Source organism: Sporobolomyces koalae, assembly GCF_050403365.1.
Source record: "Sporobolomyces koalae JCM15063 DNA, S_koalae_JCM15063T_v1_ctg2, whole genome shotgun sequence".
Taxonomy (NCBI): domain Eukaryota; kingdom Fungi; phylum Basidiomycota; class Microbotryomycetes; order Sporidiobolales; family Sporidiobolaceae; genus Sporobolomyces; species Sporobolomyces koalae.
Window position 1 is genome coordinate 470195 of NW_027481769.1, and position 15309 is coordinate 485503.

At 54.7% G+C, this 15309-nt stretch overlaps 6 protein-coding genes across 6 annotated transcripts; 4 read left to right on the forward strand and 2 right to left on the reverse strand.

Annotated features, from left to right (window-relative positions):
* Nucleotides 1-489: 489 nt before the first annotated feature.
* On the forward strand, nucleotides 490-1488 carry JCM15063_005656 (uncharacterized protein; the record flags this gene model as incomplete). The annotated part of the gene is made up of 6 exons (XM_076675877.1): nucleotides 490-591; nucleotides 674-699; nucleotides 758-847; nucleotides 915-1272; nucleotides 1352-1369; nucleotides 1438-1488. The coding sequence occupies 6 exons, from the start codon at nucleotides 490-492 to the stop codon at nucleotides 1486-1488; spliced, it is 645 nt and encodes a 214-aa protein (XP_076537016.1).
* A 509-nt stretch (nucleotides 1489-1997) lies between these two features.
* JCM15063_005657 (uncharacterized protein) lies at nucleotides 1998-2366 on the forward strand (the record flags this gene model as incomplete). The annotated part of the gene is made up of 1 exon (XM_076675878.1): nucleotides 1998-2366. The coding sequence occupies one exon, from the start codon at nucleotides 1998-2000 to the stop codon at nucleotides 2364-2366; it is 369 nt and encodes a 122-aa protein (XP_076537017.1).
* A 120-nt stretch (nucleotides 2367-2486) lies between these two features.
* Nucleotides 2487-4038, forward strand: JCM15063_005658 (uncharacterized protein; the record flags this gene model as incomplete). The annotated part of the gene is made up of 7 exons (XM_076675879.1): nucleotides 2487-2774; nucleotides 2852-2998; nucleotides 3055-3192; nucleotides 3255-3313; nucleotides 3379-3553; nucleotides 3621-3743; nucleotides 3820-4038. The coding sequence occupies 7 exons, from the start codon at nucleotides 2487-2489 to the stop codon at nucleotides 4036-4038; spliced, it is 1149 nt and encodes a 382-aa protein (XP_076537018.1).
* A 245-nt stretch (nucleotides 4039-4283) lies between these two features.
* On the reverse strand, nucleotides 4284-5934 carry JCM15063_005659 (uncharacterized protein; the record flags this gene model as incomplete). Its single annotated transcript, XM_076675880.1, has 7 exons — nucleotides 4284-4402; nucleotides 4487-4677; nucleotides 4753-4925; nucleotides 5015-5162; nucleotides 5298-5465; nucleotides 5579-5610; nucleotides 5752-5934. 7 exons carry the CDS (start codon nucleotides 5932-5934, stop codon nucleotides 4284-4286), a joined length of 1014 nt encoding a protein of 337 aa, XP_076537019.1.
* A 225-nt stretch (nucleotides 5935-6159) lies between these two features.
* Nucleotides 6160-9186, reverse strand: JCM15063_005660 (uncharacterized protein; the record flags this gene model as incomplete). The annotated part of the gene is made up of 7 exons (XM_076675881.1): nucleotides 6160-6345; nucleotides 6414-7186; nucleotides 7248-7463; nucleotides 7523-8180; nucleotides 8252-8579; nucleotides 8637-8973; nucleotides 9069-9186. 7 exons carry the CDS (start codon nucleotides 9184-9186, stop codon nucleotides 6160-6162), a joined length of 2616 nt encoding a protein of 871 aa, XP_076537020.1.
* Nucleotides 9187-9501: 315 nt separating this feature from the next.
* JCM15063_005661 (uncharacterized protein) lies at nucleotides 9502-15173 on the forward strand (the record flags this gene model as incomplete). Its single annotated transcript, XM_076675882.1, has 17 exons — nucleotides 9502-9900; nucleotides 9967-10393; nucleotides 10455-11169; nucleotides 11235-11460; nucleotides 11519-11887; nucleotides 11948-12403; nucleotides 12477-12594; nucleotides 12675-12694; nucleotides 12758-12946; nucleotides 13035-13198; nucleotides 13283-13389; nucleotides 13466-13602; nucleotides 13682-13881; nucleotides 13960-14040; nucleotides 14112-14464; nucleotides 14538-14756; nucleotides 14833-15173. 17 exons carry the CDS (start codon nucleotides 9502-9504, stop codon nucleotides 15171-15173), a joined length of 4521 nt encoding a protein of 1506 aa, XP_076537021.1.
* Nucleotides 15174-15309: the final 136 nt, after the last annotated feature.

Consider the following 15309-nt stretch of genomic DNA (forward strand, 5'->3'; position numbering starts at 1 on the left):
TGAAGGGGGCCAAGAAGCTAAGAATCCCGGCAGGGGTTCCGACATGTGAATGACACAAAAGAGTGTGCCGAAGCGAGCCGCGACGTCGCGCCCGAGCCCCCCCTCGAGTCGACCTCTCGATCCGACTCCCCCGCGCCATCTGATCCTCTCGAAACAGCGTCACACAGGCCCTCGTTCTTTGCCCACCGAAGCGGAGGAGAAGGTTGTAGGTTCGATCAGTCAGTCAGGAGCAGTCCGAAGTCCACCACCCACCCCCGAGAAGAAGGTCAGCCTTTTTCTCTCATCGCTCGTCTCGCGCTGCACGGGTCCTGTCGCTGACTCATACGCGATCTGTCATATGTACTCTACTCCTGCCTTTGCTGCGATGCTGTCGGCGCCGTTCTGCCCCTCGGAAACTGCTCGCGCGCGCACTCCACATCCGGCTCTCTCCCTGCATGTATCCCCCTGCGCGCATTCAATCATGCTTGTTCGACGCCATCGACAGAAAGAATGGCGTTCCCTATGAACCGTCGCGGCTGCTTTGTTTGCGGCAAGCCTGGCCACATTGCTGCTGCTTGCACCTCGACCGAGCGATTGTGCTTCAACTGTGGCGTGAGTTTGAAGCCTCCAGCCGACAAACATGCTCATGTTGACGCCGTGTACTGCTCTGTGCAACCTCGTCGACCGCGTATAGGAGGCCGGACACGAGTCGAACGCTTGGTGAGAAGCTTACATTCTGCAACAGCGCCGAGCGCCTATTTACCTGTTCAAATCACAGCCCGAGCCCCAAGGTTGCTGACAACAAGCAGTGCTACTCTTGCGGCGGCATGGGTCACCTCGCGGTCGAATGCCCTTCCGTCCGAGTTGGGTTAGTCGCAAAGTTCCTGCTCTTCCTCCAGCTGGTTCCGCCGATATTGAACCGTTTTCGTTCCCAGCGCGTTCTCGCCGAACGGTCCCAAGTGCTACAACTGCCAGCAGTTCGGACACATCGCTCGCTCGTGCAAGATGGCTCCCGCGACCCCGGCTGTCGAGGGTGAGGCTCCGATCGTGCCTGCGTCGGTCACTGTTGCCGCCGACAGCGCCGCTCCCGTACCCGTGCCTCGTGCGCCGTTCGTTCCTCGGTTCGGAGGATTCGCGCCTCGTGGTGGATTCGCTGGAGGTCGAGGTGGCTTCGTCGGTGGACGTCCCCCCGTCCGCTGCTACGCTTGTGGTGGAGTGAACCACTTGGCGAGGAACTGCACGGCGGCGGGTGGTGCGCCCCCTGCTCCTCGTGGTCCCAAGACCTGCTACAAGGTGAGTTTTCCTTAGAAATCGTTCTCCAATGGAGTCAGTGTAAGCTGAACAGATCTTTCGTTGTTGCAACCCGCTGCAGTGCCAACAGGAGGGTCACGTGAGTGTACTCCAGCTCGATCCCTGATACGCTAACTAACTAAAAAAAACCCGTTCTTCCCGCTCTAGATCGCACGCGAATGCCCTCAAGCTGACGCTCCCGTCGAAGCTTCTGCTTAAAGGTGGTCTTTCTTGACTGGAACCGACTGAAAGGAGAGGAGGAGGGACGAGTTGAAAACCGAGAACGAAGGCGCATCAGCATAGGCGACAAGATGTGGTGGTTTGGAGGGCAAAGTAGGAGCTGCATCTTATTGGACGCGCATGCATCACCATTGTTATCCTTATTTTCCGCATCTTTCGCTCAAGTGTCTCTTTTTTCCTTGCTTGTACTGTTCCTTGTAGCTTCTCATTTCCCATTGGATTCAATTTTCGCTCATTTCTTCAAATCACTAGAATTCGAGATGCAACATGTTGCGGCTCACAAGGTTGATGCAACCTTGTGATCATGGCGAGATATGGTGCCATGATGAGGCCCATGCCGAGCCGTCGGGACGTCGGCAGCGGAAGATCGTCCGGGGAATTTGATTGTTCGCGATTCTCACGCGGAGAAAATTGACTCGCACCGATTGCTCGAGATCTAAACCAGCAGGGCGGCTCGTTCTGATCCCAAAGACAGACGCAACCTCGAAATGGCGGCACCACCACCACCACCTGCAGCGACAGGATATCAGGGAGGAGGACTCGCTCGACAAATCACTTCGCATGACATTGCCCCGGTCGAGTCCCTCGTCGCTCAACGGGGTCGGGACGAACCTCTCCGGGAAGAGACGGACGACTTTCAAGCTCGAGATTTGCGACAGCGCAAGCGAACCGATACGGAAGAGACGAAAGCGGGAAGCTCGATCGAGAAAGATTCCGAGGCGGTGCGGCCGCGGGATCCAGACGAGCTCGTGTTCAACGAGGAAGGAGCAGGCGTGGCGCCAGAGTGGACTTTCCCGGACGGAGGTTGGAGAGCGTGGTCAGTAGTCATCGTGAGTTCACTTGTCCCTCGATCGTGATCAAGGGAGGTTCTGGTACTTCCCGAATTGTCAAAACGTCTCTCGACTGACTGTCGATTGCTTTCGGTGGCGAACAAACAGGGGTGTTTCATGCACTCTTGCAATTGTCAGGGATATGGCATGGTATGGGGAGTGTTTCTGGCAAACTTGCGCAGCGATCATTACCCGAACACCTCGCTCGCAACCCTCACCTTGATCGCCGGACTCCAAAACCTTGGTCAAAACCTGATGCCATTCATCAGTGGACGACTTGGCGAAAAGTTTGGCTTCAAGCGCATGATCGGGATCGGTTCGTTCGTATCGGTCACGATGCTCGTCTGTAGCGCATTCGCCGTCCAATCGCTGCCGGCTCTCTTTGTCGTGCAAGGCATCCTGCTCGGGATCGCTCATGGGATCTCTCTGCCTCTTGTGAGTGTTCAGGTCAATCTGGACAGGCTATTCTGACTTGCGCACTGACTCGGCCAAACTTGCTGTTCAACAAACAGTTCATGACCCTTCCAAGCCAGTGGTTCTCGAAACGGAGAGGCTTGGCGACTGGTATCACGGTCTCTGGGACCGGGTTCGGCGGCGGATTCTACAGTCTGATCATGCGCGCCATCTTGCCCAAGATTGGTTACCGCAATTCGCTCCTTGTGAGTTTAATCCATTCGCAAACGAAGGAGTAGCGCACTGAGCTCGCTCTCATCAGGTGTACGCTGCGATCAGTGCTTTCACGTATTTTATCGCTTGGTTCCTCCTCGCGACGAGACGGCCACCGGTACGCAAGGTGCCGCAGAGCTTTGAGACCAAAACGGGTTTGCCGCCTGACATCTGGCGGGATGGAGCGGTGAGCGATTCTCTCTGTTCTTCGAACGAAAGCAGACCTGATGCGTTCCGACGTGCAATCAGTTCTGCTCTGTTCTGGCCGCAGTCTTTGTGGGCGTGTTCGGATTCCTTACCCCTCCATAGTAGGTCGAGCTCTTTCCGCCTACGCTAGTGCGCGAGAGCTCACCTGTCGTGGCCCCTATCCTAGCTATTTGACGGCCTACACCACTCAACAATGTCCTCAACTCGATCCTACCTCCCTCGCCCCTTCGGTCCCGCTGATCGTGTCGAATTTCACCCTGGGAATTGGCCGAGTGTTCTCTGGATACCTGGCCGACATGTTTGGACCAGTCAACTGTCTCTTCTTCTCTTTCTTTGCGGGAGTGAGTCGCTTTCCCCAAACAAGCGCACTCGAGCGAATGAATACTGATGCAGTTTGTTGTCTTATAGGGTATCCTGCAACTTGCCTTCTGGTCACAAGCGACGACCTATGGAGCAATCATCGCCTTTGGCGCTTTGTATTCGCTCGCAGGAGGATGGTTCTTCTCGTTGATCCCTTACGCCGCCGCACAGGTAATTGATTCACCAGCCGTATTCCTCTACTGTGAGGGGAAAATATGCTCTGACGCGGGACCTCGTTTTGTTTCAGTTGTTCGGCACGCGAGGTTTGGCCACGATCACGGGATACATCATCCTTGCTCAAGCTCCTGCTCAGTTCTCGGGAGCATCGTTGTCCGGAGTCGTCCTCGATGGGACAGGGTCGTACAAATCAGTCGCGTACTACTCGGGAGCGCTCATGCTCGCTGGTTCTCTGTGTATCCTGCCTGCCAGGTTTATTCGACAAAAGCGAATCATCGCAAGGTTGTAAAACATTATCAGTGTTCCCGTGTACAATTTGCTTCATCACATAGACGTCCTGCAACTTGATCACTATCATATAGAGTCCACCAGGCATCGGCACTGCTCCACGGGAGTCCAGCGGGCAATAAATACTTGCGAACGAATGCCTTTGTGCAACTGCTGCGAGACAACAAAAACCAGAAAGGATAGGAAAAACCAAACAGAAAAGGAAGACAAAGGAGAATACGACATGAGCCGTCGTGAAGTTCTTTCTCAAATCGGAGCCATACCCAAGCCTTTCCTAAGCTGCTCAAAGACCAACAGACTGACAATGCTATGCGGCCACAATCGTAGGAAGCACATTGTGAATCCTTTGTAGAACGCGAAAGGACCTGTTTGGACTCCGTCGAAAGAAGTAGCACCGGCGTCAACAAGCGATTCTACGTTGTGTCCCCAGAATGCAAGAAAGAACTCGCCTTCGTTTTTCAGGACGAGGGCAGCGCACTGCAGAGCCCCCGAATATCTACCCGTCTTGTCCGACATGATTCGAACTTTAATGACATCAACTGGGTTCGAAGTTGCCGAACAACAGAACCCAGCTACTGCTGACGCGACGAGATGCGTCTGCATCCCTTCTTTGAAGGTGTGTGAGAAATCTCGCTTCAAGCTGGAAAGCCTCACTCATTCGCTAGTCAGTATTTGGAGCGCGATAATTGGAGCATCGTTCCGTTTAAGGACTTGCATGTATTTCGTCTGGTCGTAACATCCGAGTTGCGAAGCGGTCAAGATTCCCGCACGAATCGTGGTAGGAAAGATGGCCCGATAGAATCCTCTGATTCCTTCTCCAGAGTAGATCTGATAGATATGTTGCCGTAGGGTTCCAGTTGCAGCGAGTGATTGCAAGCGTACTTTGAGCTGTTCCAGTATCAATCACTTCGATCCGTCAGCCCTTGTTCGGGGAACGTTATTTGTTTCCCGTTTTGTAGAGAAACGACGATGCTCACAAGGTCAGCTGGGTTTGCAATGGCAGCGCCAATCATGCCCGATGTCATTCCGGCCCCAAGTTTGGCACCGAAGCTATCCGGGTTGACAAACGGGAAGATCGAACACCAGGTCTTCTTGGCTAGATCGTACCCTCCCATTCGGATTGCGCTTATCACAGGAGAATCCACGGTTTGCAGTCGGGTGGTGTCAACGAGTTGGGAGGTTGATTAGGAAGGAATGAAAGTCAGACATCAATTCATGCTTGAGACGGCAAAAGCGAGCAGATATTGAAGCTGCACGAACCTGTAGCTACCCTCTCTCAGCATACTTGCACTGAGTCCTTTGTACACACTCGCAACTCCTTCCGTCCGAATCATATTCGTGAGGGTTTTGAGCCAGAAAGTTGATCGAGTCGAAGTTTGGCCGGATTTCGTGACAGATTTCAATTCGAGTTGCTGTCGGACTTTGATTCTGCATCGCGCCAGAATGAAAGTCATTAGGTCGTCTGGGAGTCAGTTCCTCTGCGCCCGAAAACCCGCACGCAGCACCCAAACGCGGAAATAAGCGGGGGTTTGAAAGCTCACAGGTCGAATGGATTTGTGACGAGAGACGCAGTCTGCGAGCGGGTCACAACAAATCAGTAATTGGCCCAATGCTCTGCGCGAGAGTCGGCTATGCCGCCCGGTGCGCGAATCTTCCCATTCTTCCCGTCTCGCTTGGCGGGTGTATAGCGCAAACAAGGAGAAGGACAACTGACCATGTTGCTTAACCCCGCGAGTGCGATCTTTTGTCCCAGCAGTCTCAAGTCGAGTTCGCTCCCTTCTCGCCTAAATTCGTCGGTTCGAGGAGGAGTCTCGGTTCTCGGAGATGATCCGAGGTGCGCTTCATGACCGGCTGGGTCTATCGGTGCAGGTGCTAGCGGATTGGGATGAGGCGACATGTGACGCGATGGTTCTAGAGCGATCAAGGTTGTGGAGAGAAACACGACTTGCCGGCTATCAGCCGGCGAAAATCAGCCTCAAAGTCCGAAGGACACGTGTCTCATCTGCAACCGGTGCTCGCAGAAAATCACGTGGCCTTTTCCTGAAGCGCGAACCGCTGTGTGTACGGCAATCCGCAGGCTTACAAGCACATGTACAACAACACTACTCAGTAGCTAATGATCTCACGAGCTATCTTGACAAATTCGAAACTTGATCTCGTCGCCTACTTTGAGCATGCGCTTCGTGTCCTCCGTAACGAGCTCATCCCGCCAATGCATGTGCACCCCAAACTCGACTCGTCCACTCTTGTTCGATTTGCGATGTTTCGACAACGTTGACAAAGGTTCTTTCGTCCGTTGTCCGGTTTCCTATGGACCACCGCCACAACATGAGTACAGCCTCTTTTACGTTTGTAGGCATGTTTTTGGAAATTTACCTGATCGATACCAACCATCAAGCAACGTCGGCATCGACCGAGATTGGCGAATGTGAGGGATCCAATCTGGACCAACTCGACCTGGTCCTCCCAGAACGGGTTCACTTCGCCTTGATCGACGAGTGCGAGATCGTCGACGACAAAGTTGGGTCGGAACGCCGAGTGGTGTATCCGGATTTGGGACTCGGGCTCGCGATCGCTCCTCCATTCGCTTACCTGACGCACGCTCGACTCTGACACGAGCAAGAACGGACTCTCGTTGCTCAACCGCAGCGGAAGGGGCACTGTCGGGAGTTCACCGGCGTTCGACTCAAAATGAGCATGGCGAGAGGTTGAATCGAGCGGGAGGCGACGAAGTTGAATCGAAGGCATCTTGAGGAAGTTTGCGAACCATTGATCCGCGAGAGGGGAAACTCGATTCGATTGGACAAGTTCGTCACATAGCAGAGTCGATTTGAGTTCGAGCGAGTCGAGCGAGTCCCCGTCGGAAGAGGTCGAGCTCAGGGGTGGAGTTCCACAAGCGACGAGTTCAGGCAGGGGCAACACGAGGTCGTTCATCCCAGTTGCTCGCACGACGAGTACTCCTCGTTCAAGATCAATCGATGGTTTGATCAGGGCCATGCGAGGGTACTTTTTCTGCGAGAGCGCTTTGCCAGAACCGGGTTCGACCAGCATGAATTCTCGATCGTACTGGAGTCCCGTCGCAGTGATCGGCCACCCATCCGGCGATTCCTCGGGCAACACAGATTGAGCTGCACACGATTTGATGGGATCTGTAGGGCAAAAGTGCAAGTTAGTGACTCGCCGCCCAGAACAAGCATGAGGCAGACGTACATAGAAGCAGAGAGCCCAACCGAGCTCGTCTAACTTCGGCACTTGACTCTTCTCGCACGTCGTTTGGGATCCGCAATTGCGTCACTTGCTTCCCCCTGACGAAGAACTTTTTCACGAAATCAACAAAGCCAAGGACGTCGTCGATAGTCGAGGCAGCGCCTAGCGAGATTCTGGCAATGCCTAACGGTCGATGTGGGAAGAACGGCGAGTACTCCTCTGTTGCAAGAACCAATGAGCATTGCATCCGACTTTGCTCAGAACCCAAACGGACTCACGGTCGTCCCAACAGGCTCTTCCCGCCTTCTCTAGTTCACGCAGCTCATAATCGTCGACGCCGAAAGCTCTTGTCCAAACTCCAGCGTTGCAAAGCCCTCCCGTCCGCATCGAGATGCCGTTCACAATGGCCAATCGCGACAGGTGCCCGACGCCGACGTGAGTCTGCCGATGATCTTGTACTTGAGCATTGATAGGAGCAGGAGCGAGCAGTGAGAACCCGATGGTCGGTCCAGGGGTTTCGAGGTTCGGCGAGGAGGATTCCGTGGGCAAGGGTGCAAACGCGCGATGTTCACAGAACACTCTGCTTGGTTCCTCGCCTGGTACCGAGGGTTCGTGGCGCAAGTCCTCGAGCAGAGCAGTTGCGAGGGTGCGCAAGGTCGCGACATGCGCTTCAACCTCGTTGAGACTGCCATACCGCTCGTGAAACCAGTCCATGGCTTCGTTCAAGGCGAGGATCTCGAGGAAGGGCAAAGTCCCTTGCTCGAGTCGTGCATGTACTGTTGGTTTCGCACATTTTGGGCCCGTACGAGGAGTGACCGAGAATGGGGCGCCGAGCGAGAGAGACGAAATGGAACCACCGCCGAAATGGGGAGTCGAGAGAAAGCGATGGGCCGCAGTGCGTCGAACGACAAGGAACCCGAGAGAAGTTGGCCAACCCTGTGTCGGAGAACACAAGTACCAGCTCAATCGAAAGAACGGTCCCAACGGTCTTCAGAGAAACGACATACAAAAACCTTGTAGAACGATCCCACGACAGCATCTGGTGTATTTTCATCGCTGATAGATCCGAGATCGAGCACTTTTGTTGCACAGTACGCGGCTGCGTCGACGAGCACGACTGCACGAGGGTCTCTCGCCTTGATCTGTTTCGCAAAGTCGAGTCCGAGGCGACTGCCTGTCGCGTTACATTGCGCCGGGTAGGTGTACAACGTCGGCACCGTCGTTGTGACGAGCGATTGGCTTTGCGTCTCTGCTGCCGCGAGGAGCGAGGACGGGGTCGAATGAGCTTCGACGGAAGCGGACCGAGCGAGGGCAACGCCTCTCAGACCGACGAGGCTGTAGACCGCGTTCAGCTTAATGCGGTGGAAGCTTTCGGAGCAGGACTGCCCTTACCTGGTATGGCTCTCGGTTAGGTAGCGCAGTGCAATCTGGTCGCTGCCCATCTCGTCGCTCGTCTGCCAGTGCCAAGCGTCTCCGACCATCTGGATCCCCCTGGTCGCGCCTCCCTGAGTGAATACAAGGTCCCACTCATCGAGCTCGGTGGCGGGAACATTGAACAAATCGGTGAGCACGCGCGAGCGCGTCTTGGCGACAACGAGGGCGGTCTCGACACCTGCGGTTGACGCCGAGTGCGGGTTCGCGTAGAGGGTCGACGCGAGGGTCGTAGCGAGCCGCTGGACCGGAAGGACTGGGGTCGGCGGGGAAGCTGCGTAGTCGAGATAGAGCGTGTCTATCGGGAGGAACGGGACGGTGTGGGGGTTCAAGTCGAAGCACGCGCATATGCGGTCAGCAGCGAGCGCAAGTGGACAGCCACGGTATGCTCACCTTTGAGAGCAGGATAGTCCGTCAACCGCACGCGGGCAAACTCGCGGTCATCGAGGCCGTAAGCGTAGCCAGGCTGTTGTCGCGCATGTTGAACGAGTTCTTCGCGAGTCCTGCGCATGCAGAATACGAGGGTGCAGCCGTCCAAGGTGCGTCAAACTGAGTCGGGACCTATCGGGGCGGGATGCATCAACAGCGGTCAGACTGGGTCTGCGGGGATTGGTCGACGGAGTTGGACGTGCGGCTTTCGACGGTTCCTATAATCCTCCGCTTTCCCGCGCTGGGCTTGCTTCTGGCCTGTCCCACACGACTAGGCTTCCAACTTGGTCAAACGATTCGAACAATCAGAGAAAGCCTCTTGCCACGGAAGATCCGCGCCGTGCTTGAACCCCCACTCGGCCGACGATAAGCCGCCCACCGCTACCTTCTCGTCGCCATGCTCGACAGTGTTGCTGCTGGCGGATCGAACTCGACTCCGTCGCATGCCTACGATGCTATCGCGAGCTCAACTCTGTCGTTCTACCTGAACGGCTCGCCCGTCAAACTCGAAGGCAACTCGTTCGACCCCGACACCTCGCTCCTCTCGTTCATCCGCTCGCAGCCCGGGCTTACCGGAACAAAACTCGGCTGTGGAGAGGGCGGATGCGGCGCATGTATCGTTGTTCTCCAATCGAAGCATCCCAAGACGCATGCGATTGTGCACAGCAGCATCAACTCGTGCCTCACTCCGCTCGTCGCCGTGGACGGCAAGCATGTCATCACTGTCGAAGCTCTCGGCGACGAGTTCAACCCGCATCCGCTCCAGGAACGAATGGCGAAACTCTCTGGCAGTCAGGCAAGTCAACCGAAAACTCGCTCCCTCGACGTCGAATTCGCGTCACTGATCTCTCTCCTCGCACAGTGTGGATTCTGCACGCCCGGAATCATCATGTCGGTATATGCCCTCCTGCGAGACGCAGCCTACAAGGGAAAACTCACCGTCACCGATGTCGAGCTTGGAGGCGCTCTCGATTCAAACCTGTGTCGGTGCACCGGATACGCTCCCATCTTCAGGGCGGTCAAGACGTTTGTCGGCGAATATCTCGCACCAAAAGGTAAAGCTTCTCGATCCGCCTACCTCCGCTCTTGCGCGCGGACGGTCACTTACGTTACCTGCTCAAACACGATCCTGGTAGAGAACGGCAACAGCGCTGTCGACCGAGACTTTGTGGTCCCCTTGAACTATGACGCCTCCGGTCTCGAACGTGAGCGAGTCGGACAGGTTCAGTCGGGTTGTTGTAATGGCGCGAACCCTGCGGCGGAGAAAGTTGAACAAATCAGCACTGACAGTGAGTCGCGAGCGCCTCTCGGTACCGGTTCATCACACGTGTCTGACAGTCCTCGTTGCAGTCTCGTTACCTGCCGAGAGTATCCTCGATACGTCTGCTCCAAGAATCGATCCAACAAACACCGCCATAATCGGAAGGACAGCTCCTATCAATCCCGCAGACCAGGACATGACTTCTTCAGCTCAAGTCAAAGCCGGGACGAAGCGAAAAGGATGTGGCAGAGCCGACTGTTGTCAGCTTGGAGGCGATCCCTCCAAAACGGAAGAAACCACCGCTGCCACCGTTTCGTTCCCCAAGTTCACGTTCAAGCCGTATCGACCGGGCACAGAACTCATCTTTCCTCCAGCTCTCTCGAAGCACGAATTCAAGCCTCTCAAGTTTGGATCGTCGACCCGCAACTGGTACCGGCCGACAACGCTCGAGCAACTCATTGACCTCAAGCGCGCCATGCCGGATGCCAAGGTGGTCGGCGGCTCGTCTGAGCTTGCGATCGAAGTATCTATCAAAGGCGCGCTGTATCCTGCGTGCATCTTTGTCGGAGATATCCCGGAAGCGTTCGACTTCACTCTGCCAATCCTCGACGACGCGGAACCTGTCTTCTCGTTTTCAGCGAACCTGACCCTGAGTGAGCTCGAATCGATCCTCAAGACCCTCGTCAACAAGCTCCCGAGGGAACAGACTGGACCTTTGCGAGCGATCAAGGAACAATTGCATCTGTTCGCAGGAAGATCCGTCCGGAACGCTGCCAGCGTTGCCGGAAACATCGCGACTGCTTCGTGAGTCACATTCCGGTGCCATCTACAAAGTTGAATTATGACACTGACGCCTCGTTCCCCCGCAGTCCCATCTCGGACCTCAACCCGGTTTGGCTTGCCACTCGTTCTCGGTTGACCGCAATCTCGCCCACGACCAACAATGCTCAGCCCCTCTCGCTCAACCTTGATGACTTCTTCATCGGTTATCGTCAAACTCGGCTTCCGAAAGACGCGGTCATCTCGAAAATCGAAGTGCCGCTGTTCAAGCAGAAGGCGGCGGGAGAGAAAGAGATCGTGCGCGCCTACAAGCAGGTGAGACTTTCAGCAGCACATTTCTTCATGCTATACGCTAATCTTTCGTCTCATGCAGTCGAAACGAAGAGACGACGACATCGCTATCGTCACTGCTTGTTTCTCTTCGATCCTCGACAAAGAAAACACTTTCGAACGAGTCAAGCTCGCGTTCGGAGGTATGGCAGCTTATACGATTGCCGCCCGGAAGACGGAAGAGTTCTTGATCGGGAAGAAGATCTCGTCTTCAACTTTGCAGGGCGCGATCGATGTGCTCGCGGAAGAGTTCAACCTCCCGTTCACGGTGCCGGGAGGGATGGCTTCGTACCGAAGAACGCTTGCCCTCTCTTTTCTGTTCAAGTACTTTGTCGAGGCTGCCGTACAATGTGGAGTCAGCCTCGATGAGGTAGAAGGAGTCTCGGCTAGCGAGAAAGCGAATCTAACCGAGGTAAACAACTGCGTTTCACCCTTGTCACAACAGCCGAAACTGATTCTTTCACTGCCATAGCTCATCAAACGAGATCCTCAATCAAGCAAACGGGACAATTCAGATCCGTTCGCGAAAGAGGTTGTCGGCAAGCAAGAACCTCACTCTTCCGCTCTCAACCATACGACGGGCAGTGCCAAGTATGTCGATGATCTTCCGACGTATCAACATGAGACGTACCTCGCCCTCGTACTCTCCTCGAGAGCCCATGCCAAGATTCTCTCGGTCGACGCTTCCGCTGCGCTCGAGATGCCCAACGTTCTCACGTTTGTCGATCATCACGATTTGCCGTCTCCACGTGCCAACGTATGGGGTGCAGCGGCTCAGGACGAAATGTTCTTTGCCGTCGACGAAGTCACCTCGAACGGAGGAATCATTGGCGCCATCGTCGCGACCAACAAGTTGGACGCTCAGAAGGCTGCGCGGGCGGTCAAGATCGAGTATGAAGACTTGCCTAGAATCTTGACAGTCGAAGAGGTCAGAGAACCGCTCTTGATTCGGTCCAAATCGGGACGAGCGGGATGCTCACTCGAATCGTCGATTGTCGCAGGCTCTCGCGGCGAATTCTTTCCACGAGACGTACAATCGTCGGATCGCTCGAGGCGATGCAATTGAAGAAGCTCTGGCAAATTCTGAGCTGACTCTCGAAGGCGAAACGCGGATGCAGGGTGAGTTGCGACTTCGCCACTTGTCCTGTCTGATCCTCCAGGGCGATCAGCTAATAATCCGATACTGCGCACGCTTCCAGGTCAAGAGCATTTCTACCTCGTAAGTCTGGTCCTTACACATTCGTGCTTGAGTCTTTTCCTGACATCTCATTCCCGTGCTTAGGAGACGATGGCGTGTTTGGTTGTGCCGAAGAACGAAGCGGGCGAGATGGAAGTGTATTCTTCAACTCAAGCTTTGACCGAGACGCAACACACTGCCGCTCAAGTCACGGGCATGCCACGTAACCGCATTGTCGCACGTGCGAAGCGTCTCGGAGGAGGCTTTGGCGGCAAGGAGAGCCGAACTTCGATGGTCAGTTTCTTACGTATCTTTTCCCGGCCTTTGCGGGCGCTTTAAAAGTGCAAGGAATCCATTCACTAATCTCTGACTAATTCTGCAGCTATCATCGGTGTGTGCTGTCGCTGCAAAGAAAGTCAAGAGACCGGTTCGATGTATGCTCGAGCGCAGCGAAGACATTCGAATTTCGGGCCAACGGCATCCCTTCCTAGCAAGGTGGAAAGTTGGGTTCACAAAGGAAGGAAAGCTCACTGCGCTCGATGTCATGTGAGCATAATATGTCTCTCAGACAAGGTCGTTTCTGCGCGGGAACAAGGCTGACGAAACGCGACGATGATCATTCATGAACAGCGGGTACGCTAACGGAGGTTACTCGCTCGACCTGTCTGGAGGGGTCACCGATCGTTTCCTTGCTCACCTCGACAACTGTTACTACATCCCTCACGTCGATGTTCGAGGTAAAACTTGATCGATGCTGAGTCCGAACTAGGCGCTCGAATGGGGAACTGAATTTTGTTTGATGGACGTACGCAGGACGAGTCGTCAAGACCAATACGGTTTCGAACACGGCGTACCGAGGTTTTGGCGCACCGCAAGGAATGCTCGTGGCGGAGAACTACATCGAAGCGATCGCGCACAAACTCGATCTCGATATCGACCATGTCCGCCAAGTGAGCTCGCAAACCATTCTCTCGTACGATTTGGAAGTGATTTTGCAGGCTGATTCAATATCGCGGTTTCTTTTTGTAGATCAATCTCTACCAGGAAGGCCAGAAGACGCACTATCACCAAAAGGTACTCGACTACCATGTGCCCCGTATGTTGCAGCAGATCAAACAGGATGTCGATTACGAGAAACGCAAAGAAGAAGTCACGCAGTTCAACCGAGAGAACCGATGGCGCAAGAAAGGTCTCGCGCTGGTCCCGACCAAATTCGGATTAGCATTCGGGTAAGAACGCTTCTCGATGTGTCAATTAGGGTATATCTACAGCTCACCTTGTCGTCTCTGATTTTGTCGTTCTTTCAGCGTAAAAGCTATGAACCAAGGTTCCGCCCTTGTACACATCTACCTCGATGGATCAGTTCTCGTAGCTCATGGAGGTATCGAGTAAGTCTGAACAAACCTACCGCACCGGAGGATGCTTCTGTCGAATCTGACCTAGCACACGCTTGGTCCAGAATGGGACAAGGACTCTACATCAAGTGCCTTCAGATCGCCGCACAGGAGCTCAAAGTTCCACTCGAGGCGGTCTTTACGAGCGAATCGGCATCCAACACGGTCGTCAACACGTCTCCGACCGCTGCTTCAGCCGGCTCCGATTTGAACGGATTCGCGGTTCACAACGCATGTGTCGAACTCAACAAACGACTCGCACCGTTCCGAGAGAAACTCGGTCCCGATGCAACCATGGCTGCCCTGGCGGCAGCAGCATATGGAGAACGTGTTGGACTCTCGGCCACGGGCCACCACGCGACGCCGAATTTGGGATACGTGTGGAACTGCATGGAAGAGACTGGGAACCTGTTCGATTGTCAGTGAACACACACACTTTTGACCTGCCAGTCAAGACTGAAGTGCTGACGAAGCGATCGAGTTGTGAACAGATTACACTCAGGGAGTTGCAGCGACTGAAGTCGAGCTCGACCTGCTGACGGGTGACCACACGACTCGACGACTCGACATTATCATGGATGTGGGCAGATCGCTCAATCCGAACATTGACTACGGTCAGATCGAAGGAGCCTGCGTTCAAGGTATGGGGTGGTCGACGATCGAGGAGAGCCTGTGGTTACAGAACGGAGCCATCTTTACGACCGGACCAGGTTCGTCTAAATGACAATCGCCTTTTCTCAACGAATTCGAGGAAGTTGACGGATTTGCACCTACGTTGTCAAACAGGTGCTTACAAGATTCCAGGGTTCAACGACATTCCGCAACAATTCAATGTCAAACTGTTGCGGGATGCCGACTGGCCTCACCTCGGCACGATCCATTCGAGTAAAGGGATTGGAGAACCTCCGTTCTTCCTCGGAGCTTCGGTCGCGATCGCGTTGAGACAAGCGCTCCTCTCGGCTCGTCAAGATGCCGAGTACGCTCGAGAGGATCAGATCGTACCGTTCCGATTCCCGCTCACGAGTGAGAGACTGAGGAACGAGAGTGGAGATTGGTTGGCACAGAAGGGCAAAGTCGTACCCCAGGCGGGAGAGGAAGGCAAGGAATGGTTTGTCCGGTTAGCCTGATCAGGTTGTGTTTTGTACAGGTTCCCCTCATCAGTTGCAAGATCATCTGTCATGATTCGTGCTGGGTCTCTGTCGAGAGAAAAAGAAAAGAGGAAAAACCGTTGCAGCGTGGGCAAAATGACATTGGATCGCGCGA